The sequence below is a fragment of the Zosterops lateralis genome, assembly GCF_965231275.1.
Source record: "Zosterops lateralis genome assembly, chromosome: 20".
In the NCBI taxonomy this organism is placed as follows: domain Eukaryota; kingdom Metazoa; phylum Chordata; class Aves; order Passeriformes; family Zosteropidae; genus Zosterops; species Zosterops lateralis.
In genome coordinates this window covers 6,416,338-6,441,827 of record NC_139780.1, presented here as the reverse complement: position 1 = coordinate 6,441,827, position 25,490 = coordinate 6,416,338, and the positions used below count along the sequence as shown (strand labels likewise).

The window sequence follows — 25,490 nt, the reverse complement described above, 5'->3', positions numbered from 1 at the left end:
TGTGCATTTCTGTGCTGCTAATAAAAAGGAGTTGCAGTGCAGCAAACCAGACTGTTATTTATGAAGAATGCTTAATTCGCACAGTTAAAAATGCAAAATTGTTACAATGAGATGTTCGCTCTTTTAGATAGAAGGCTTGGGCAGAATAAATGTAAATAGTCTTGTTGCTAGAGATTCCATCAAATAAAGCAGGAGTTTGTTTGAGCCTAGTGTGGCTGGGCGGGATGGGACTGGGAGGAGCAGCCATCCAGGCAGCACACTCCAGCTCCGAGCAGGAGATGTCACTGGTGTTTTCCCTGATTATCACCATCCAGATATCTCAATGGCATCATTTCATAATTGAAAACATTTGTAAAGGTTGTTGGGCTTCATTTATCTAATGAAAAGCTGTTTATACAAAATAACCCACACATAAAAACCTCTTGCTAATAAGTTTTTTGCAGTTTGTTCTGGCAGTGACTCAGTTGTTTGGGGGAGGTGTCCCATGGCCTGGCTGACCTGGCTGTGCTGCAGCAGGGTGGATAAGTTGGGGCATCATAAATGGACTTTTATGAAGAGTGCATATTTTTGACACAGCCATTAGAAAGCTCAGAATTTCTCCCGTCTCCTTGTGAACTAGAAAATTCTTCTGTGTGTACTTTTGTATGTACATATAGATACGAATGTATAATATATATGGAGACAACTAATGGCATAAATCAGAAATTATTAGAAAATATTTGTTCTAATGAAGTAATAATTTGGTGGTAATGTATTTCATCAGTGTAGCTTAAGGCTAAATTAAGTGGACAGACTTTATATGGATTATCTAATTTTAATCTTCAAAATGCTATCTAATGTCTCATTAAGACTTTCACATAATGTATCTTAAGTACAGTCATTAAATATAGTTTAGGGAGATGTATGTTCAGATATTGCTTAAAGATGTTTTAATAGGCCCATTTACTCTGATAATATTAATGAGCTCTTAACACATATTAAGCTTCTAAAACTAGCGGTGTCTCCTTGCAGTGAGCAAATCAACACAGGAATTGTGGAGGAATTGGATGCTCCAACAACCAGTTTCCCAGGGACTCTCCAGGCCTGGCTCTGTCCCTTAGCTGTGTCAGCACCAGCTGGTGTCCCCACTCCTGGCATGTGCCTGAGGCTCATGGGCACTTTGAGTGGGTGGCATTGTGTGGGTGGCATTGTGTGGGTGGCTTTGCATGGGTGACTTTGTATGGGTGGCTTTGCGTGGGTGGCTTTGCGTGGGTGGCTGCTGCCTTGTCACATCCACACTTCAGAGCTGTGTGTTGGGAACTGGCCAGGCCCGTCTCGGGGTCTGTGACATGTTAAGCACATTTGACTGCATATATGTTAAAATAAACAAATCAGGTAGGTTAAGGGAAGAGTCAAATATGGGCCTGTGTTTAGATAAATTCTGCTTCTTGATAATCTAAAGTGAAGATGCAAGAGTTGTAATTAAGATAATAAAAACTGCTCATTCTCTGTTGTCACTTCAATTCCAACTCAGAAAGTTATTGCAAAGAAAATTCTCTAGTTTCATCACTCAGCTCTTCTTAACAAATCCTTCTGAGTTCAGAGACTTTTATAATTACTAAATTGGTTTGTTAGAGGGAGATAATAGCAAATTTCTTCTTTTCATAATTGGACATTTCTTCCCTGTAGGCTAATGCAGGCGCAGCACTCACATACACAATGAGCTGTGATTTTGAAAAACCATAACTGGCTAATAAGTGCCGTGGTGTCATCGGAGAGTAATGGTGTGCTGATTAGCATAATTAATGACAAATGGTGGTGCAGAGTGGGTGGATTGGTTTAGCAGATGATGAATGCTCTGCGCCAAGGCCGGGCCCTGCCGCGGTGGCGTGGCAGGCTGGCAATGCTGCCACCCGGCACCTGCCACTGCTGCCCGCCACCCCAGCGCTGGTGGCACCAGCCACACGCTGGGCTGGCTCTGGATGCTCCTCCACCTGCCTGGGTGGCTTACAGTGGCCCTGAGTGGGGCTGTGGCCTGTCCTCACTGCACTGGAGGAGCTCTCTAGGGCCAGCACCAGCGGAAAGAAGCCGGAGACCTCTGTGGGCCACCAGCAGTCCTGGTCCTCCCAGGGCTGAAGGGCCACGCCAGGCACTGGCCGTGCTACAAGATGGGCACATTAATCTGTGGCTTGATTAATCAGGGCTAATTTACATTCACAAATGAGACTGATAAAAATGGAGTTACCTTTTCACCTTTAGGGAGGAGGAGGGATTATTTCTAGGTTGTCTCTTTTTTAAGTGATAAGCAACTCTTTTACCAATAAGGATGAAAATACTTAATTTGCATTAGCAAAAGAAGCTAATTATTATATAGTTAATTAGCATCTGGAAATGAGGATTATCTTAATTACAAAGCACAGTTTCCTTAATAGCTACAAAACTGTAAGTTTGATGTGTGTGGAGATTGGTGACTATTATTATGTAATTACTGATCATATTAATAGTGCAGTGTATTTAGATATCATTTGCATATGCAAATGAAATTTACCTGATAGAAATATGTGGCTCCCATAATGCTTTTGAGCACTTAAAAATTAAATCCCATTAGAAGATCTGGATCCTGCATGGCACAGTGGATCTCCTCCTGCAGAGGAGCTTTTGGCTGGGCAGGGCTGTGGCAGGAGGGGGACACCTCCCCTGGCTTTCAGCCCCCAGCCCACGGTGTCAGGGACCTTCCCCTGCAGCCGGGCAGTGCTGTGTGCCTCTGCCCTGTGCCATCCTCTCCAGCCTTAGCTTTGAGTCTGTACCGAGGCTCTTCTGGCTGCATGAATGCTCCGTGGGATGGTGGGAGCATGTTCTGTGCATTGGTGAGCTCCAGGGCAGAAGATGGGTATCCCCACATCCTTCTTAGCCATGCTCATTATGAGTTTCTTTCCCCTAACATGCAGGCAAGCTTACAGAATGGAGAGCACAGTGTTGTCAGGGCAGCCGATCTAGCTTCTTTCTCCTGCTTTTATTAGAAACACAAAGCTGCTGTGTGTTAAAAATAACCTGAGTCCTTTAAACCAAAACCATCTAAAGAGACGACCGTGCATCATTGTCTCCCCTGGGAGTCCTGTGGGACAGATGTTGGTCACTTAGTGCACTGCTGGAGGGTGTGGGGTGCTGCTGGGCAGGATCACAGCATCCTTGCAAATGTGAGCATCTGTCCCTGGCCAGTAACCTGGCTTCTGTCCAGAGAGTCTGGGGAGCTTAGGACTGTCATGGTGGCTACAAATCCCACCTCACACCATAGGTGGCTCAGCTAAGGAAAAAGCTTCCGGGGCCAGACATTGTAACAATCTGTAGCGGGTGGATTTAATACCCCCTGCTCCTACCCTGAAGCACTGGAAGCTGTGTGGATGTTTCTCTCATCAGGCAGCAGGAATTTACAGCTGCGGGCCAGGGAACATTGCGGCCATTGTGGGGCTGCCCGAGATGCTTTTTGCAACTGCTGCTGCAGCCTGCGCTGCGCGGCCACCGTGGCAGACAGACATTACATGTTTAATGACTTCCAAGGAGTCTGTCGTTACAGCCAGAGCTGAAGGGAATGGAAAAGTGTCTGGGTTTCTCTTCAGCACACAGCCGTGAGTGGGTGCTGGAAGAGTACCTCCCTGTGCCTGTGCCTTTTGCCTCCCCACCACTGCGGGCCCTTTCCCGGCTCTGCCCCAGCCCCACGCCAGTGCCCTGGTTTGTATCTGCTCTGCTCTAATTAATTAAGGCTTGTGACTTGGAAACAGCACATGCTAAGGTGTGATCTTTGAAGTTTAGTGTGGTGCAGAGACTTCAAAGGGAACATTTTATTAAAAAATAATAAAATCAAGAGCTCCTAAACACTTGCAATTTGAAGAGCTTGTTTGAAGTTTCTCCATATTCTCTGGTGCTGATGGAGTCACAGTGCTGAGGTGCTCCTTAGGCGTCACCCTGCAGTACTTAACCTTCACTTTATTTAAAAAAGAAAATAATCAAATCCAGGGGTATTTTTTCAAGTGTTTTTGTGGCTTGATCTTAGCAGTAAAGAACTAATTGTGCCATGTCATGAGCTATGCAGGAAACAGAGAAAATCAAGGCTGACAATCAAATTAGCAAAAATGAAAATTTAGTCCAGGTCTGTTTTTTTAATCCAAGTCATTTCAAGACGAACAGGAAAGCTGTAAACCTTTCCCAAAGCAGAGGTTCCTTCCCCAGCCCAGGAGCCCCCTGCTCTCCCACTCACTGCACCAGCACTGGGTGTTGGTGCTGCTGCCATCCTGCTGCCTGACCAGGCCTGGGCACCGGGCACAGGGCTGGGCATTCCCAGCTGGATGTGCCCCTGCTGCCCCACGACAGCCTGAGGAGAGCTCCTGCTGTCCAGAAGCCACAGGACTTGCAGTGCAGCTGCCCCCAGAGCGCATGAAGTGCTCTGGGCTCTCCTGAGCTTGGGCTCGTGCCTTGGGCAAGCAGAGCAAGCCCTGCACTCCTGCCTGCCCCCTGCCTGTGCCCCTGTTCCTCATTTTCAGAGATGCAGGAAAATGTTTTGCAAGGGATTTATTTATTTATTTATTTATTTATTTAAATATTTTTAATATCAGAAATTGAAAATTCAAGTGTAAAAGGCTATGTAAAAACAGCAGTAAAGAAATCCAAAGCTATAAAAGCTTATGGTGAGAATTTAACGCAGAAACAGCTGTTACTTCCTTGGGAGTTAAGGTGTATAAACTCTTCCGTGGCTGTGTATCCCGACAATCGTGGTGTGTGGAATTAGCGCTCACTGCAGTGTGCAAATGGAGCCCACCAGGCTCTGAGGCAGCGATTCATCTGTACCCAGGAGTTAAATATGACAATGTTAGCATTTTTCATTTCCCTGACGTTACCATTAATAAAGCAATGATCCAAAGGAAGCTTTGCTGAGTCTGTTCTTTATGCTTCCATCATTCACAACTAGATAATTTCACACAGGATCGTTTTTAAATTAAATGACGATAAAAGTGCTCTGCTGTCCTGTGCTCACTAGTTCATAGAAGTCTATCAAGTCATTAATGTGTCATGACAAACTGTGAGTTGGATACAAGAGTAATTAATTATTTGCATAAATAACAGGTTGAACTTGGTGCTTTCAGCCACAATGACATGTGTGTCACATCCTGGGCACCCTGGAACCTCTGGCAGAGGTCACGGGAGATTGAAGGTTGAGCTGGCACACGGGTGATACCACCCTCAGATGCTTCTAGGGAACAGCAGCTTGGAAGCTTTTGTGTTTCCAGGTTCCTCACTGATGGTTGCTTCAAGAGAGCATCTGATCTTTGGAGCTTTAGCGAACAATTATACAGATTTTCATAATCACCATTAATCACCACATATTTTTCAAGATAATTACAGCAACTATTATTTAGATTTCTCTTTTATGTGCGCATTGTAGAAAAGAACAAGTGCTTATTATGCTGGGTAGTGTAGAGAACTACCGTCTGAAGTTCTTTGTCATCCAGAACCTCATTATGTTAGCTGATGCTGCCTGTGAAAGTTCGTCAGCATGTTTAAATTAGGGTAGCATTGGCAGGTCTGATTATTTAAATCTGGTAGCTTGGCTAAAAATATAGTTATTCAAGAAAGATGAATTACTAATTTGACAACTGAGATTTAGTTGGAGTCTGCAGCACAGAAGGCAGCACCTCTTGTGTGCTTAGAGAAGGGTGACAATACTTTTACAGATTAAAGAGAGGATTTCTAAGCGAGCTAGCAAGTTGAATTATAGAGCATGCTTTGGTGTCATCCCCACCAGAGCCTGGGAGCAAGTCTTGGTAAATTACAGTGAAGAAGTAGCCACCAGGTGGAAGCTGGTTGTGTGTTCTGGTGGTCTGCTACACCTCACTGAGACATGCACCCCCTTCCTGCCTGCTGTCAAGGATTCATGGGAACACTGTCCTTTGGGACTGGCCTTTTTGAGGTTGGTTCTGGCTGTTGGCTCCTTTGGACTCTTTTAACCAATTGCAGTGCCTGAGTTAATTAGCTATGACCCTCAGGAAGGAGCTGATCCTGGGAGGCAGCAAACAGCCATCACAACAGTTTTTCTTCTGAAATGTGATTTTATTTTGTACCATTTTGAGGGAGAAGAGCTGATGTTTATTTACAGAACATCCAAACAAGGGACATGGAATTAAAATGGCCCTCCTAGACTTCTGGTTTAATTTAATTTTATTATTAAATGAGCTGCTACTGTGAACAGTAGTTGTGTGCTGCCTCACAGTGTGCAGCAGGAGCAGTGGTCCCCATGCCCAGCAGTCCCTTGTGCTGGGCACTCCAGTGCTGGACAACCAGTCAGGCTCCTGCATAGCCATGGCAGCTCTTCCCTGCTGTTGCTGGAGTTGCCTGGCCCTGGAGATTGTTGTGAGTCTCCATGAGCTTCTGTGGGAGTAGAGGGCCTTACCCTTGAAGTCCTCGTGAATGTGAGAAAACCCATCTTGGGCAGCAGCAGCTGTGGGTGTCTCATCCTGTGAGCAGGGCACCCCACAGGTGAGGCGGGGGGCACAGGGGGGTCCTTCCCCCAGAGCAGCTGCTTTGTTCAGGGCATTTGCTCAGCCCAGGAGTAGGCACAAGGGGGGAATGCTGCTCCCCATGCATTTTGTCTTGGGGGTCCCCACTGCCTGCCTGCAGCCCCCTGGGTGGCCAAAGGGCCCCTGGAGCCCATAAGCCACAGGGTAAAGGGGTGAGGGCTGCTGCCCTCCTGGTACTGGGGCAGGCAGTGGCCGCCCGGGGCTTCCTTCCTGTAAAGTTTTCAGAATTGTTGGTATTTAAACCCTTGTGACACCGGTGCCTGGCTGTGGAAGGAGACACCGAATGAGCACCTTGTTTTCTGCTTTCTCCCTTTAATGCATTTTAGCATTCTAGCACCAGCAGCAGGCTGGTGACGAGCCTGACATGGCAGCTCTGCACACGCTCCCACGCTCGGGGAGTGCAGCACTAATAACACACTTCCATGCATCATGCCATTTTTAAGCATGATCGTTATGATAAAGGGCATATACTTAATTACAGGCCTGCTTAATTACAGCTCTGTTGAGGCTCGTTTGTTTAGGAGAGTGCTAATTGCGCTGCGGAGCCTTTGGCTCACCCTGCTTTTATCTGCTGCTGTGCTCTGTAGCTCTGGGCTCCGGGTGGGCTGGGGCGCGTGGCCGAGGCCAGGGGGGCTCTGGGCTCTGGGTACACACACACTCAGCCTAGCCCAGGCTTAGGATTACATTACAAAAGCTGGCGTGGGGCTGATCAAAGAGGGTTTCTGTCGGATAACAAGTGCAGATGGTCTTTCAGGTTTAAAACTTCCTGGATTTGGTGATGCTGCTTTTCATCTGTTTCCTTTTGTTTCCCTCCGTGCTGTGGCTGCCACACAGTACCTTTGATAACAAAATTACTCCCGTGGAGGGGGTTTTTAAATCTAAAATAGACAAAGCAAGTGTAAAAGGCTGAGTATTCTTAAATGACCTTTGATTAATCACTAACATGGTAATTCAGTGGTGCTGTAGAAGTCAGAAACACCAGACAGAAGAGGACTAGGTTTGTGGGGTCAGATGCTTTCTGAAAGAAAACCCTATTTGAGGATTACTGGAGGGCCTCTCAGGGCTTAAATTTGCTCTAATTTGAAGTTTTTGTTTCTTTCAGAGTTGAAATTTAAAGACTTCAGATGTTAAAGGTGTAAGTGCAGTAAAAGGGGGTGTGTGCCTTAGAAACATGCCCTTTTCAGTCTTGTGTGCAAATTGCTGAGTTACATGTTTTAAAAATAAGTCTTCCTTGTACTACCATGTCTTGTGGGAGGCTTCCTGTGACATGGTGATAGCAAAACACAAACACTGAACATCATTGCACCAGGATGAATATACAAGGTGGTATAAAGGCAAACAGTGCTCTGAGTACCATTAAGGTTTTGCTACAGAAAAAGCTGTGCCATGTGGTGTCATGTCCTTATGTCTGTCTTCATATTCTACTGGTTTACATCCTCCAGATGTGGTTTGTAAGTGTTTGAGCTCCACTGCTCACTGTTGAGTTGGCACTGGCCAGGGACAGGCCAGTCCTGCAACAGCCAGGCCAGGGAGGGTGCTTAGTCCCAGGAGTTTGTCATCCTGCCCAGGGGGTGGCAACTTACTCCCTGGTACACAGGGGGTGGTGCTGACTGCTTTGGGGGCTAAAAGTCCCCTGAACCAGCTGTTCCTTATTCTCTTACTCAGACACCACTGAGTGTGCTGAACTGGTTTGGTGAGGAGGTGGTAAATAGAAGTGAGAAGAAGAAGTAACTCCTTCCAGTTTCAAATACTGTCCTGCTTTGCCAGCTGCATGAAATTGGAAAATGCAAAATTGAGGACGTGAAATTGTATATGGATGGGGCAAGGAAAATTTGTTGTGTTCCTGGTTTGGTAGGGACTGACCCGTGTCTTAAATGGAAAGAAACCACTGGCAGTTTCGCGGGAGGAAAAGGCTGGCAGTAACGGTTGGGAGCAGTCAGTCATGTGTCAGTGCTGTGAATACTTGATCTGTCATTGGGAATGTGTGAAGTTACATGTCAGAAGCCAGCTGGAAATGTCACATGTGATGTCTTTGTCCCTTTCAGCAATGGATGGAGTGCCTTTTATGATTTCGGAGAAGTTTGCCTGTGCTCCTGAAGGGGTGAGTTGCCTTTGTTGTTCTCCAAGTGTCTGAAATTTATTGTTTCATGGAAACTGATCACAAAACATCAAGACAAATTACCTGCTTCCGGGAGCTATTCTGTTGTGGGGCCAAATACATACCCAGTGCTTAAGATGGGCAGAGGTTGCATGTCACAATAGCTGCCCATTAGGTGGGAAAGGCTTTTGCCAGATTACCTCTAAAACTGAATTCTCCTGGGATTTCAAGGTTTATTACCGTCAAAAATAGGAATGGCAATGGGACTCCCTGGTGCTGAAAGCATTTCTAATTTCTTAGCATAGATTGTAAAGAAAGCTGCAGATGTGGAGTTCTCCTGGATTTACCTGCTGTGAGGATGGCATAGTGCCAACAGCTTTACTGCTTCCTGTTGTCACTGCAGAAGTTCAGGGCAGTGGTAATGGCACAGTGCACTCCAGTGCCATCAGCTGCCATCAGGGTCCTGCCTGGCTGCAGGTGAGCTGGAGAGGGCATTGGTGGTGCCTGCTCCACAGCAGGCACTGCAGAGCCACGCCAGCAGAGCACGCTGCCAACAGCACGGGCAGGGCAGGGCTTCACACAAACACACACTGCCACTGGCTCAGAATGACCTCTGGGTGTCACTGGGCCAGCGCTTGTTAAAGTTGATGATCCGGAGCTCAAAGATTCAGCATCCCACTCCCAGTTCCCAAATCCATCTGATCCTAAAGCAGCATCTTTTTAAAAATCAATTTACAGGAAGCTGTTAAAGCAAACACTGGGCCATCAGCTGTGTCTGATTTTTCAGTAGTGCTCCAGCTTTGTGCTTTCTTCTTCCTGCTGACAGGGATTTTTCACATCCCTTGCTTTCTGAGAGGGTTGTTTATGGGCCGTTATTCCCAGAAAGCTGAAGTCCCTGCTGTGAGGACAAATGCAGAGAGATTAGGTCGTGCTAATCCTCCCCGCGGATCCTTTAGACACCATTGCCACCATATGGTCAGTTTGGTCAGGGCTCCCCGCAGCTGGTGCTGCTCACACCTCGTGCTGCAGCCACGAAGCTCCAGCGGGTATTGCAGAGCCACCCTGCAGCAGGGGGGTGGCAGCTGTCCCCGGGCAGAGCAGCACCGAGGGGAGTGGCAGCTGTCGTGCTGAGGGAGAACAGTGCTGAGGCTGTAGCCCCAGCCCACCGTCTGCTGTTTCACTCTCCTACTGGAATCAGAACAGGATCATGCCTGTGTTTACAGATGGTGCCTCTAAATCTCTGGTGATAGAGTGTTTGCTGATTTTAAACAGAACAAAACAACAAACAAACACACGCCCCCTCCCTGACCCTGAATTTGACATTTTTGATTCTTTCTTGCCAGATGCAGCCGGTTGATCTCTTGGGTATCACAATCAAAACCCTTGCAGAAATTGAAAAGGAGGTAAGTAGCCAGCCAGGCACTGAGCAAGTCACAAGGGCTGTGTTCAGTTCTTCTTAAGAATCCTTCCCTCATGGAAAACACTTTTCTTGTCTCTCCCAAGTCACAGAGCATGGATAAAGTCAAGCAGTAAGCCCAGGGTCAGGGTCAGACACTATTATCTATGATGAGTGAAGACACTTCAGGTGGTGAATTTCATGGCAAAGTGCAGTGCCTTCTGTTTATTTCCAGATGTCTCTCTTGGTTAGCCTTTCTTTCTCATATATTAACAAAACATCATACAGGCAGGACACTTCAGGTGCCTCTTGCATGTCAGGGAGGCAAATGGACTTGACTCAGCAATGTCAGGTAAACACCTTCATCAGTTTTTAATTTGCTGATGCTGGGAAGTTGTTGCTGGGAGAACTGGGCTGCATTTCAGTGGGAGTGAACATTTGAGAAGCACAGGGAGGAGGCGGCCACCAAACCCAGTGTGGTTCTGAGGGAGTGTTGTGGTACATGCATGACGTACATGGCACAGTGCCAAAAAGCTGTCTGCTCTGCAAATGTTGCTCCACATCTAAACTCTCAGACTAGGCAGAAACTTGTCTCAGCAGCACATGCTTCTTCAGGCACCACTGGTCACTAAGGCCTCCTCCCATGCCATCTAACTGGGTTCAAGGGAGAGAGCAAGACCATGACATCACAAAGCTGCCAGATTCGTCAAGGCTTCTCCACTTTTTTATTCCAGTTGTGTCCAGTTGCCTAAATCCACCCTCTTCTGCCTAAAAGTTTTGTCTGAGTACAAGAAGATGGTCAGGCTCAGTTGCCAGGGCTTTTGAAGGCCCCCATGGGACTGCAGTGGCCACAGTAGTGAAGATGCTGCCTGACAGGGCAATGGCTGGCAGATGCACCCACTGCCTCAGGCACTGCAGTCTGCCACTGGCAGACATGCCATGCCTCTGTTTGGGACTGCCTGTGTCTGTCAGGAGGGACCCTGGGAGCAGGGGTGCTTAGGGCTGGTGGCCCTTCCACATGCCTGTCTGCTTTCCCACTCTTGCCCTGAGCTGACCAGGGAGCAGATGGTCCCTTTGGCCAAGAGGGAATCCATGTGGTGCTGAATTTGCTTCTGCATCATCTGTGCATGTTTTCTGGTGTTGGAGAGGTCTGGCATCTCGGGGGCTGCCTGAAGGGAGGTGGGCTGCATAGCCCTGTTTGTCCCCTCGCAGGGCTGAGGACTGTGGGGACACCAGCCCTGGAATAATTTGTGTGGGCCAGGGAGGAAAGGCCAATACCTGCCTGCTCTCCCACAGCTCCTGCTCTGTAGCAGGCTGTGTGCGTTCCAGTGTAATGAAAAGTATGATTATGCAGTCCATATTCCTTGATGAAGCATCTTGTCTGCACATAGAGAGCTACACATATAAATATTGTGAATTTCGGTATGGCTTTATTTCCCTTGCAAGCAATAGCACCATTACAGCAAATCTTCTGGATATCCAAAGCAGCCAGAACATTCTCCCTGGAGCAAGATGCCTTGCAAAAAATATTCCCAAAGAATTCCAAGAACTACTGTTCTCTGTCACCACATTTGCAGATGTATGCAGCCATCCTCCAAGCTGCAGGCAGCTGAATGTCAGGACTCTGCCCTGTCAGAAAAATGATGGAAATAGGTGCAAATCCTGGACTACACCTGAGCTGCTGTCATTGGCCCAGGATGGCACAGCTGTGCCCAGGGGAGTGCACAGAGAGCTGGGCTGTGAAGAGGTGGTGAAGTGCAGGTGTGTAAGCTGCACGTGCCATCACTTCATGGCTGATTTGGTGGATGTAGGAGAGAGAAAAGAGTGTAGGACAGACAGTGCTGCTGCCAGGACTCCCAGCAGGGCTCTGGGGGTTTGTCCTTGCTACCCCTGCCTGTCCTGGGTAGGGCAGAGTCACTGAGCAGGCACCTGGGAAGGTGCAGGTGGTGCCAAAGGTGGTGGCACTGTCACTGGTCACAGCTCTGTGGTGGATGCTGTGGCAGCAAGGGCAGTGGTCTGGCCACTGGCAAGGTGCACCCTGTCTTCATTTGTGCTTGGTGTGGTTTAAAAAGTCTAGAGAGAGTCTAATTAGTAAATTCCTTTTAAACTGATAAGGAAGGCAGTTCATTTAACCACTGAATTGCTACAAGTTTTCATGGGCTACTCTTTGCAAATACATTTAATGAAGAAGTTGTAAATCTAGAAGAACTTAAAATTTTAATTTTACACAGAAATATTTTTCCTTGTTTGCATGTTTGTAGTCAATTCTCCTGAGTGCAGTCACATGAAATGTTCTTTAAATGAACATATTTGCTAACTGGCATGATTTCAGATTTTAAAACATTGGTTCCAGCAATTAAGAGTTTCCTCAGTTCCCCAATGACTGGAGAGATTCGTCTTGATTATAATTGCTCTTAGCCACGCATATCTAATTTGTGTCTTTTTAAGTGTTAATTAGTAAACAGTTTGAGCTGACATCTTTATGAGTTTGGGTGTTGAAAAATGAGGCCTATTGCATGCTGGCGGCTGCGGCATCGCGACAGGGAGGTGTGGCCGTGGGGAGTAAAGGCCCGACACAGCCTGGTATAGCACGGTACAGCCCGGTACAGCGTCGGGTATATCCCTAGTACAGCCCCGGGTACAACCCGGGTATATCCCCGGTACATCCCGGTACAGCGTCGGATATATCCCTGGTACAGCCCCGGATACAACCCGGGTATATCCCTGGTACAGCCTGGGTACAGCACGGTACAGCCCAGTACAGCGTCGGGTACAGCCGTGGTACAGCCCGGTACATCCCTGGGTGTATCCCCGGTACAGCCCGGTACAGCCCCGGGTACATCCTCGGATACAACCCGGGTATAGCCCTGGTGCAGCCCCAGGTACAACCCCGGATATATCCCCGGTACGTCCCTGGGTATATCCCCGGTACAGCCCCGGATACAACCCAGGTATATCCCCGGTACAGCCCTGGTACAGCCCAGTACAGCGTCGGGTATATCCCTGGTACAGCCCCGGGTACCTCCCCGGATACATCCCCGGTACAGCCCCGGGTACAACCCCGGATACATCCCCGGTACAGCCCTGGTACAGCCCGGTACATCCCTGGGTATATCCCCGGTACATCCCCGGGTACAACCCCGGTATATCCCGAGTACGTCCCGGGCTGCCCCATTCCCGCCCGGCCCGCCACGAAGCCGCGGCGCCCCCTGCCGGCCCCTGGCCGCCCTGTGTGCCCGGCAGGAGCGGGGCTCCGGTGTGCTCCCTGGGCGGCACCAAAAGGGGGTCGGCGTTGGGTGAAGTGGCACAGCCCTGGGCCAGCCCTGGCGCAGCCGGCACAGCCCTGGTACAGCCGGCACAGCCCTGGTACAGCCGGCACAGCCCTGGCACAGCCGGCACAGCCCTGGGCCAGACACATCACGGTTGGTGGTTGCCCGGGCCGCCTCGCTGGCAGCACGTCCCGTGCCCCAGGCCGGCTGTGAGCAGCGCACAGGGGAATGTGTTTCTGACATTCCAAGAGTACAAACGCGACACCGGGAGATGCCCGAGAGGAGAGTCTGTGCACGGGGCCGTTGGGGTGGGTGCAGCCCCAGGACCACCCCAGGTTCTCCAGGGTGCCGCGAGGTGGCGCTGCAACAGTGCACGCCGGGCTGCCGGGGATGTCCCTCCCCTGCAGGGTGTCCCTTGTCTGCAGTCACATCCTGGGGGCACAGGGATGTGTATGAAGGGATTTTCATCTTCTTGCCAACCAAAAATGTTAGTTCTGATGATAGTGGCTTGTGTAAACCCGCAAGAAGGAATGTTTCTGACTAGCTGATTTATGGGCGGGATGAGTGTGGTCCTGTTTGTGTTAATGCTGGGCTTTTGGAGAGAGGGTGGACCCTACCTGGGGAGGTCACTGATGTGGGGTCAGGTGGTACTAGCAGGTTGTCAGGCCCAGTTTTTCACTCATTCTTCTGCTTCCCATATTGTCTCACCGCAGGCACGGGCGGTGTTCTGTGTGGGTCAGCGCCCCACGGTTCCCTCTCTCTGCTTTTCCCCACAGTACGACTACAGTTTCCGGACGGAGCAGAGCGCCGCGGCCCGCCTGCCGCCCAGCCCCACCCGCTGCCCGCCTCTCCCGCCGTCCTGAGCGCCTGCGGGGCCGGAGCGTGTGTGCGAGCATCCATACTACTGAACGGGACACGGGACACCAGCCCGGCAGCTCCCCGTGCCCGGCCAGCGCCACCACCCCGCGCTGCACCACCCCCTGCACACACCGCTCCGCTGCGGGACCACCGCCCTTCCTCCGGCAGCTGCCCCCTCCCCGCCCCGCTGCTGCAGACCCTTCTCCACCTGAGTACAGGACCGGGAGCCTGACGCAGCCCCTCGCTCATCCCCCTGATGCCCCTGCTGCGGGACAGTCTCAGAATCCAGAGCTGTGGCAAACCTCTGCCAACACCGCCGGGAGCTTGCAGAGCATCGACAAATCTTAGCCCTAAAAGGAACAATGAAAGGCACAGCTGGGTGCTGCCCCACGAGCTACCCTGGAGCTGCTTGGCTCTCGACACCTTGCAGCACTCAGTCCAGCACAGAACTCAGCTGCAGTGAATGCCAATCCCTCTGCCACGGTCTGGGCACAGAAGTTCTGCTGTGGCTGGGATCAGTCTCAGACCCACTGCGGTCACTGGATTTGCTGTTGGCTGGGGGAGCCAGGGCCTCTGGCTGTCCCTGAGCACTGGCAGGACAGGGTGTCCAAGGTGCACTGCAGCTCCTGAGGTGAAGCGCCTTTGCTTTGCACAGGGTGTCCATGTGGATCTAGGGCAACGAGCATCCTGTGTTTCTTTCTGGATGGATGCTGGCAGCGACACCCTGGCAGTGCCCCACTGACCCCAGCCAAGCTGCCTATGGACCTGCTGACAATTGGGATGTCATCACCTGCCCATCATCAAGACAGTTCTCTAACATGTTCCCCGCTAGCTGCTAAAACAAAAGAGATGTGCCTGTCCTGGGCGTTCATGGGGAAGCGCTGAACACTGACATGGCACAGGATGAGTGGGATGCATTAAACCCTGACCTCTGCCTCCCTGTGATCGCTGACTGGGCTTGCTCCCAAGCCAAACGCATGTCTTGGAGAAGTCCGTTGCTGTAATAAGTTATTTACAAGTGCCCATCTGACTCAGTGCTGCTCTTTCAAGTCTCTGCTGTAGAACAAAGATACATCATGGCAGCAAAATAGCAATTTTGGAGTAAGAGTTAAAACGTACAGTTTTTTGTATTGTAAAATACTGATTCCCTGACCCCACTAAAATGCAATTGCCATGGTAACAGAAACAGTGTTGTTGCTCTCAGCCTGGGTCGTACATGTGCCCTGACCCACTTTGCACTCCCTTGGATTGATCTGATTTGCTAGTTGCTCAGTGGTAACTAACAGCAGTTTTTGTACTGTTGGCTAATATTTTTTATTTGTATATAAGTAAAATGATTCTTGTCCAAAGATTCATTTCTGGTTTTAAGGCACCACACTGTACTGCTGGGATAAAGAGCACAGAATACCATGACATTTGGGACACACTGAGTTCAGATCTTTGCTTTAGCTTCTTCCAGTCAAGTAAATAATTTTCTGGAGCTGCCTCTGTAGAGTGGCCATGTGGTTGGAGAGCAGAGGCTAATTTGCTTGCATGTATGTTGTTTTTGGGCAAAAGAGTTAAAGCAGTGCACCAGCTCTGGAGCCCTTGGGTGACCCCCTGGAAGTCCTCATTTACTTGGAGCTTGCACCACCATTTTTAGTTGTTATTTATCCTGCAGTAAAGAAAAGCCAGACCTCACTGCCAGGCTTCACAAAGGCCAGATTGATGATGCCGACATCGACAAATGAACATACCATGGCAGCTTGGTCATTCGGCTCAGGTTCACTTCAAGTTCAAATCCACTCTGTGCTGTAGTGCTGTGCCCATCTCATCCATCTTTTGTCTTTCTATTTTTCTGCTTGTAATTTGTTCTGTAGTTTTCTGTGACATCCATTTATAGCTTCTCCTGTGGCTCAGTGGTCACGACAGGTAGGCAGGAGCCATCTGCAGCAGTGCGTTCCTCATGGCTTTGGGGTGAGAGCTGCCTTTCCCTGTTCATGGTGCAGGAATGAGGGCTGTGGACTAGCACAGGGCACAGCACAGCCAGCACGGTCTGCAGAGCTCCAGGGCCTCTCCTGCCCCTGGGAGATTGAGAGACAGCTGCCAGGGCCCCTCCTCGAGCCTCCTCTTCTCCTGAGGGCAGGGTTGCTTGCACAGCGGGTGGGGGCTCAGCAAGGAGCAGGTTCTGAGAGCCACCAAGCCTCATGCTCAGTGCCACACTCCCTTGGTGTGTTTGGGTGCAGAGCTTCGAGTCCCTTATATAAGAGAAAATCAGTGCTTTAATGTTTATACCAACTTCTAGGTTTGCTCAGCCTTCTTGGAGATAACAAGCTCAGCTTGCTCTGCAGTGACCTACAGGAAACACTGGATACTTGAAACACTGGCAGGATATGCGGCTGGGACAGGCATCTACATCTTCAGGATATATTTGTATACTCACTTCTCCCTCTCTGACACTGGGCCAGCAAAGCTGCTTCAGGATTCACCTGCAAAGAACCTTGAGAGATGAGTTTGCTCTCCGTGGTGTGGTCCTGCACCACAGCACTGTGGGGACAGCCTGTTCAAATGCAGACAGGACAGATGCAGTTCCTGTGGGGCAGGCACAATGAAGGTGTTTCGAACAAAAAGTTGCACCTGCCTGGGAGCCATCTGAGCTCTCAGCCCTGCTAACCACAGACTGGAAAACCAGGCCATTCCAAAAGGGAGAGGGCTTGGAGCCAGTGCTTGGAAGCACAGCAAGACACAGTGCAGAGTGGTTGCCTGTGTCAACTTCTCAGTCCACTGATCAGAGGAAGCTTTTTTTATTGCACTGCTGAATTCCCAAGACCAGGGGTGTCAGGTCAGCATTTCCACAGGAAGGTTTTATTGGCTGTTCCATAACTTTTGTACTCACGGCAGCTCATTGCAAGGCTGGTCCTTGCATCCTTACAGTGAGTCCTCCATGCTGGCATGTGCCATGGCCAGTACCAGCATCTCTCTGCATCTTCCTCTCTCTCCAGGAGGTGACTGTGGAAGAATTTGCCCAGGCAATAAATGTTCAGGGAGTCTGATGTGGATGTTGTCTGGCTGTGCAGAAACCTTCTGAAGCGTAAGGGAAGGGGAGGAGTAAGTGGAAAGCAACAGAAGTGAATTTGCAGAGCTTTACCAGATGTTCTTGGTTACCTTGCCTGAATCTGTAGAACACAACTGGTCTCTAGGTAGTTTAATCTTGTGGCTGATGGAGAAGTTAGTTTGCCAAATTATTATACATCTACAACAGAGACAGAAAAGCAGCAGTGAGGGGTTTGCTTACTGTAAAATACGCCTTCTGATGTGAATTCATAGTGACACGCTGCCTCCTGGATTCCTCACGGCAAAAAGCTGGTTGTGTGCCGCGGTGACTTGTGCCCACTCAGGCCAGGCTGTGCTGTCTGCTGTGTTGGTCGTGGAAAGGCAAGAAGTTAGTCCAGAAAGTGATGTAGAGTGTGAACTTCATGCTAAAATTCAAGTGTGAATAGTTGTAGCAGGTGTCTTCCCTTATGGGAGCACCTGGTATCTGTAGTTCCATAGGAGTAAAATGTGTCAGAGTTTTCCTGTGACTGTCCCTGCGTGTCCCCACGGTGTTTGTTGGAGGTTTCCTGGGAGCCTCCTGTGCAGTGGGAGGTTGTTGGTAGTCTGTAGCATTGGGCTTGTTTGGTTTCACACCCACCACTGCCCCCTCCGTGTCCTGAGCTCTCCAGACTGAACCCATATGCTGCCGAGCCTGGAGAATTCCTGTCATGGGCACTGCACGTGCCAGATAGGTGCTAGTGGCAGGGGCATGTCTTCATGGGCCTGGGCAACTCCTTTCCTCTGGGGCCCTGAAATCTCCTGGGAGAGGGGAAACGGGGTAGATCTGGCTGGTTCCATGTTGGCCCTCACCTCCCTTCTGCTCGCCAGGTGACGCTGGCTCTGTCTCCCCAGAGGTGCCCATGGCCCTGTCCTACAGCAGCCCCAGAGCCCCGAGAGCTGTTCCTGCTCCTCCCAAAGGGCAGGCACACCTCGCTACATCCAAATAATTACCTCAGCCTTGGAGCCTTGACCAACAGCCAGGAGTCCCTCCCAGCAGTGGGGCAGCCGAGTGTGCTGGTGTCAGTCACCCCAGCCTTATCCTGGCTGTGGGACACAGAGGGGACAGGCTGCTCCTCTGCTCACAAACAAGCTCAGTGAGGTGCTGCTCGGTTCATTCACCACAGGGAAACCAAACACTTTGGATATTCTGATAGTTTGTTGTGAAATTGTTTCCTAACAGCAAGAGATTTAAATGTCATCATACAAATGGCAGAGAGAAACCTTTTATGCAGTTGCAAAGTGGTTTTCTAAGATGGTTGGGTTACTGAAAGTGATTTTACTGTGCATTAATCTTATGAATGTTACTATGTTTTATATTTATTTTAGATGACCCTCCTGTATTTTACAAAGGGAAGTTTCATTGTGTGATAACTCGGTCTGTATTCTTAATATAATTTGTTAAATGAAACTTGTTTTAATCAGATAATTCTGTGTGCTTTTGTGTTTTAATTTTCTGACTGAAACAACTACCTGGATCAGAAGGGTGAACTACAGAGGTGGCAACACCATCCCCTATAAGGAGCATGCTCTTGTTTGTGGGCTTTTTTTCTTGGAATTTGGATATAAAAAGCCCTGAAAAATGTGTCCAAAATGTCTTGCTCTACAGGTAGGCTGCAGAGTCAAAACAAACCCAAAGGACGTGTTTTATGGGGCAGGAAGCCTGGCAGGGGCAATCCTCAGCACAGTGATGGTGAGGGCAGCACTCGCCACCCGGGCTCAGCAGTGGCCACGGGTTCAGCTGCAGTGGCCACCCTGGGGACAGGTACCTGCATGGCTGGGGCAGCAAATCCTGAGGGGAATGGGCTGCTCAGCCAGGGGGAGGCTGATACTGCACTACACTGAAAATTGTTTTTCTTTGTGCTAAATTATTATTCTTCTGAACTTGACCCAAGCTAGTGGTGCGCAATCTGACCTCTGGCATCTTCTCACCCCAGACAGTATTTCTGTCTCGCTTATTTTGAGTGCTCTTTGAATTAAGGGAGATTAATACCCAAGTTCCCGACATTCTCTTCAGGCATATGTTTTTATAACCTTTTGAAAGCAGTACCCCTTGTTCCACAGAAAGCTCAGAAGCAGCGTCCTGTGGCTGCCATGGGAACTGTCACCGGCACCTGATTGAATGTCCTGGCTGGGGAGGAGGTGGTGTGGGGAGGACATAAACCAGAGTGGGCCCATCCCATGCCAGCCCGTGGCTTCCCAGGCAGGCTGAAGCTCTGCAGGGTCAGGGCTGTGCTGCTGGTGCCTGCCAGTGTCTCTGTCACCTGCTGCCCCTGGATGTGGGCTCATTCCTGTGGCACAGCACACCCATTCACTGCCTTGGAATGCAGCTGAGCTGCCTGGCCTGGCCAGGAGAACCCTCATTCCCCCAGCCCCGGGCTGGGACTGGTGCTGGCTCACATCCATCATTCACGGATTTTGGTTTCTAAGGAAAATTTCTGATTTCTTCTGCTCTGCTTAGTGCTTTGAGATGTGGGAGCAGCCGTCTCTCTCTGGAGAGGTGTCCTGTGGCCATTCCTGCCCTAAGGAAATCCTCCCAGTGCCTGAGGGGAGCAGCAGGAGCAGGGGCTGGAGGTGGCTGGCGCAGTCCCTGTGTCATCAGAGGGTTCTTTTGGGCTTTGTGTGCCGCTGGCTTTGGTGGTGTTTTGTTTTCTTTTCTCGTCTGCCTCCTACAGCTTTAAAAATTAACTTGCCTGGGGAGTTTCTCAAAATCCTTTCCTTTCTCTGGAATGATGGATAAGCCATGTAACTGATTGTCATGGCCCTAGGGAGGATAAACATCTTCTGCAATTTAAAATAAAACCTCCTCGCTCCTTGGTTAATAAGTGTTGAAAGAAGCACAAACAGAGCTAACACGGGATTTCCATGACTAACAAGATGACCACATCAGTGAATGTTGTTTGGGGTTAAAAATGACTCAGCTTTTGCTTCCCCTGGGTAAGATGTTTTATCCCAGTGCAGGAAAAGCTGCCAGCAGCACTTTGAAGCTCTGGCAAACGCGATGGAGCCAGGATTGTGAACTGGGAAGTGTTTGAATGCCGGGTTAAAAAAACCCTCATAAACTCCACTCCATGTGTGCAGATTTCTGGAAGATAAAGGAGCCCACAGCTTCATCCAGCTTGTGCTGACTCTTTTCTTTTCAAAAGCCTTTTCAGATGTTTTCATTTTTCTGCTTGCTTTGTTGAAAGATGTAAAAATTTAAGACAACCACAAAGTAAACATTTCAAAACTTTCTATTCTGAAAATTAGTGACATTTTCAAAATCCCTCAAATTCCATTTCATCACTATCAGAAATGAAGATGTTTGGGATTTTTTTTGATTGGCAAATTTTCCGGGCAGGTTTTTGTTTATTGATAACTTTTATTTTTAAAAGAAAATAGATTTATTATTCAGTAGAAGCACTAGATAAGTAGATGTCTTGTCAAAATCATGCAGGTTTTCTTTATTAGAGTGAAATAGTAATGAACTCATCTGCTTCCAATATTTATAAAGAGTAGGGAAGGCCATTAATTCTGCTGCTTGTGAATAAAACCATCTGTGATTTCTTTCCATTTGATGTGTTTTGGTTTTAATATACATTTTTCACAAATAACTGTAGGGATTTTTTGTGAAAATGTCACATTCAGAATCTCATAAAGAAAGAATGCAAGGAGGGGGAAACTAAATGCTTTGTTAGCTCGGTAATTTCTCACCTTGCACAGAGAGTAAAATTCCTGCCAACTTTAACACATTAGGCGACAGAATTACATGTTCGGCTCTAATGCAATCCATGACATGGAACAAGGCAAACAGAGGATGTTTGGAAGTTTGTTTTCCTTTGGGAATCACACAGCACTTTAACTTAATCTGTCCTGACACTTGAATTATAACATGAGCTTCTTTAGGGAAGCAAAATGGCAGATGCCTCTTTTTAAAGCAAAGCAGAATTTAATAAAATGGGCAACATGTCGAGGAGAAAAAGCCCGAATGAGCCATCATGTGATTCTCAGAGCAAATGGGCTCTAGTCCGGGCTTTTTCCACCAAAAATGCTGGAAATCTTGTGACATCCTTCTACTGAGGGTGAAATTTGACCTCTAGAATTTTACCCGATTAAAGCAAAAGCTACAAGAATGCCCCAAGTGAGACCACTTTGTAGTCGGACTTGTGAGTGTTCAACCTTAAATTAAACTGAGTGTTCATCCAGCTGCTCTGCCAGGATTTATTTCACAATCTTCCCAGCAGCTCATGCATTGGAGACCGTGCTGTGCCACAGCTTCCTGAGCTGTACCTTTAGGGGTGAAGGAGTTTTCTGCTCCCAGCCAGCACAGCCCAACACCCTGGGGCATCTCTCTGAGAGAATGGGGGTGTAAATGTGACCTGCTCCACTGAGTGTTGTTTGAAAAGGTTGGCTCCAGTTACAGATTTCAAGGCCCAAATTTAATGTCCATTGTCCAACAGGATCAAAGCAGATCCTTGGAGGCTCCTCTGAGTGAAGAAACCTGAAATCAAATAGCAGATGTCCTCACCTGAAGCCCAGAACCCCATGTGCTGCAGAGCAGGGCAGGTACTCTCCTGGGGAGGGAAAGGCCATGCCAGTAAATGGCACTGGAAAAATGAGTAAACTGATTGTTTCTCAACTACCTGTTGGCAGAGATAGGAGAGGGCTGTGCTCTTCTCTTGGGGGAGTTTTCACACCTATGCCAAGCAAGTAAGCCTGCTCACTGGTTTGCTTATATTTTACAGTTTTTATAATTTATAGTTCGTCATTCAATCTGATGTGGACAATAAAGATAATAATTTGTCCCAAACATTTTTTTCACCAAATCAAACAACACTGTCAACTGGACAAAGAAACAAAATCTGATTTTCAACTTTAAAAAGCTTGATCAAATAGTTTTCAAGCACAGGGCTTGGGGCAGGTTTGGGTGGGTTTGCACAGGTTCTACATTGCTGGTGTAGGGGCTCTGGGCACAGGGGAGGGACACTGTCCCCCAGCCATGGACCCACAGCCCTCTGCGGGTCCCCCACTCAGACAGAAGCATCCAAATGGGGTTTTAAATGGTAATAAGGGAAAGTCACACTGGATATTAAGAAAACTTCCTAAAGGGGAAGCAGGTGAGGCCTGGGAGGTTGGTGACTCTCCATCAGTCTCTGCCAAATACGTGTTGGGAGGGAAGGTAAGGCTGAACCTCACCAGTGTTGAAGGGGGGGGTCCTTGTTCCCATGGCTCTGCCCCTCCTCAGGGAGCACACCAGGACTGTTCCCACAGCCATGGCAAGGGTTAGGATCTGGGTTGTTTGGGTTTGCTGGAGGAGGGCGACTCCAAAGCTATTGAAGTGTCAAGAAAACAGAGCCCAGGAAGCCATTGTGCTGTAAGATCGTTGCAGTTTAATTCCCTGGCAGGGGAATGCTCCCACCAGGAGTATTGGAACATGAGCCTTTTTCAAACACAAGGTGAGTAGCCTGTGGTGGTTGTTCCCTATCGGGTGTCCCACAGGAGCATGACAGGGGTTGATTGGGATGGGATTGGGCCAAAAGCAGAGGGCATGGGGTGAGCAGAGTGAGGAGGGAGGGAGAGCAGGACAGCCCTGTGCCAGAGATGGTGGTGACTGTTCTGTAGTGACAAGCAAGTCCCCCACTGACAGGGGACAGCTGTCATGTCCATGGGCTGGGCGAAAGGCTGGCAAAACCCAAGGAGTACAAACTTGGGCATATGTGAAGATCAATTTCACAAGCTCCGGAGGCCACAGAGGTGGCTTCCTGTGACTGACTGTTCTCTGAATTACACAAAGACTTTCTGCCTTTCCCACCGACACATAACCCTGTTCCCACAGTCCCCAGAAATGACCTGTCATGGGTGGCAGAAGCCAGTCAATGGACTAAAAGCCCTTAATGCAAGCGTTTTCCCTGTTCTAACTCTAAATTCCTTTTTCTGTCCAAATTCCTACTCATATGAACCTTTTAGGAACTTAATTATCCTTGAGACTTCTACCTCTCTGTGAAATCTGGTTTAAATCAGTAGAGAAAAGAGTTCAAAGTTATTGGGCAGGACAGGCAGACAGACAAGCACACAGGGATCATAGGAACCTTGTTTTCATAGGAAACTAGATTAAAAAAATCCCACAGCAGTTACCAGCCCCTTTGGTGGCATGCCTGCCTGGGTCCCGTGCAGGGCAGTGCTGGAGGGTGCTGGGGCAGCTGGGTTTGTGCTCATGGGACAGGGGAGGGAGCTGGCAGCAGATCCTGCTCCTTCAGCCAGGGTTGGCTGGGCAGTAGCACTGGCAGCAGCCATTCTGCAGCCTGTCTGCTTCTCCCAGCTGGATGCAGATTCATGACATCCCTGCTCGCTTTGGCATGCAAACCTGTACCTAATTTCTTCTGAAACAGGCCCTGAGGAAGTCAGCAGATGTTATTATTAAAGCATTGAGCATCAGCAGCTCCCGAGATATTGTCAGTCTGTTAATGAGCTGATCAAACTGGGGAAGGCAAGGGCTTTCCCTACTTCTTAATAAGGAAAATAAGACCTCCAAGGTTAAAAGACTTCATTTAAACTGCACCAAGTTTATAGGTTGCAAAATGTTCTTTAATCAGTTTATTCTTAGAAGGCCCTAACTGCCCGTGAACAGGAGTGGACATTATCTTAAATGATCCCACAAGAACACAGCAGTTCTGTCTTGGTGGGGTTTGCTGGCATGTTGCTCCCTTAGCCTCCTTAACTAACCTTTTCTGTGCACCTTCTGCAATTCTTTCGTGAACATTCTGTGCATCATTACCCACAGCTCTGCCCCAAGATTCCTGATGATTTGTGAATATTTAGGTTTTGCTGTTTGAAAGTTAAACTGATTTTCCTATCAATATATTTTTATTTGCAGTTTTGCAAATATTAAATCCTAGCAGTTTGCCAAGGCTGCAGGAGACAGTGTTGTACAAGTGAGCCAGAAATACCCTGAATTAGACATTTCCCTGGACCTCTCCATGTCCTCCCTCACTCTGAACCTGTCCCTGTACCTGCAGACCCTCTAGGTACTGTTCTGCTAGTAGCAGTGGCAAATGGGGAACCCACTTTGTTGGCTTTTCTCTTAATCCCATACTATCTGGAAGCCTTCTTGGGGTTTTCCACCTGCAGGGGTGTTTAGAATTTGGACACCAGTGATATTGATACTAGAGTTAGTTGGTAACAGCTAAAAGTTTGAAAGAAAGCATCTATTGTTTCTACAGGAGCACAGGAGCATGACATGCCTTGATGGTGCCTTGCCACCACTGTCACTCACCCACCTGAAACAGGTCCAGGAACAAGTTGAAGAACCCTTGTCTTGGGGAGCTTCATCATATCTAAATTGCCAACAGGTGAACAGCAGCCAAGGCATGATCAGAGAAGGAGAATACAGAGAAAGCCCCTTTAATTCTCTCCATCTGCTCCTTGGTGCAAGGGGGAAGGGGAACAGGAAGGTGAGGTCCCATGTCCTGCAGGAACTTGCCTTGTGTGGCTGTGGGCAGCCTGCCCCACGCCCAGGGAGACTCCCAGGTGCTCAGCAACAAACACTTCCTTCTCACCATGGATCACTGAGCTCACACCCATGCCATGATTTATTCCAGCACAGACATATTTATATGATAAGCATCTGATAAGCAGTGCCTGCCATAAATATGTCCATGCTCTCCCTTTTGCTATGCACCAGTGAGGAAGGGGCATGTTGTGATAAATTGACCCTGAAATCTGGTGCATGTACAGAGTTTTAAAGGCTGGAAGGATGGGGTCAGTTTGGTGACTCTCTGTTGTGGTTCAGTTGGTTATTTTTAAAGGTGTCTGCTGAACTGTGGCTTCCAGGGAACATTTCCAACATTACTGATATTTTTAACCCTAATGTGTGTCACTTGGCAAAACTTTATGAACACTAATAAACAAAAAGGCCCTAAACTACATCTCAGCATCAAAGTATGACTGTTCTTCCCCTGCTGTGGCCAGTGAGGGCAGGGCTGTGCCCTGGAAGGGGAGACATTGTATCAGCATCTACTGATGTCCTGGCATCCACTGCTTCCCCCACAGGAGAGCAGCATCCCAGGGGCAGCCAGGCCCGGGGTCCACCAGCACTTCCACACACCCTGCTCAAGGCTCTGGCCAGGACCACTCACAGGTTTGTGGTCTGCAAGCACCCCTTCACAGTCCTGGGTCATTTCTGCTGACTTCAAACGATAAAGAGAACAGAGAAATAATAAACCAGAAAAAAAGTCCGTGGGAAACAACTCCCACTGGTTCAGACAACAGTCTAG

The 25,490-nt window shown here is 48.7% G+C and overlaps 1 protein-coding gene across 8 annotated transcripts in view; it reads left to right on the top strand.

Annotated features, from left to right (window-relative positions):
• The window catches only part of MVB12B (multivesicular body subunit 12B), a gene marked incomplete at its 5' end in the record, with an annotated part of 53,782 nt that extends 35,115 nt beyond the window's left edge, over nucleotides 1–18,667 (top strand). For all 8 annotated transcript variants that reach the window (XM_083875736.1, XM_083875731.1, XM_083875734.1 and 5 more), the window contains 3 exons: nucleotides 8,594–8,649; nucleotides 9,990–10,049; nucleotides 14,088–18,667. In XM_083875736.1, coding sequence (XP_083731862.1) covers nucleotides 8,594–8,649; nucleotides 9,990–10,049; nucleotides 14,088–14,174 — 203 coding nt within the window. In that variant the 3' untranslated portion in view covers nucleotides 14,175–18,667. The remainder of the gene's footprint in view (nucleotides 1–8,593; nucleotides 8,650–9,989; nucleotides 10,050–14,087) is intronic.
• Between the last annotated feature and the right edge of the window lie 6,823 nt (nucleotides 18,668–25,490).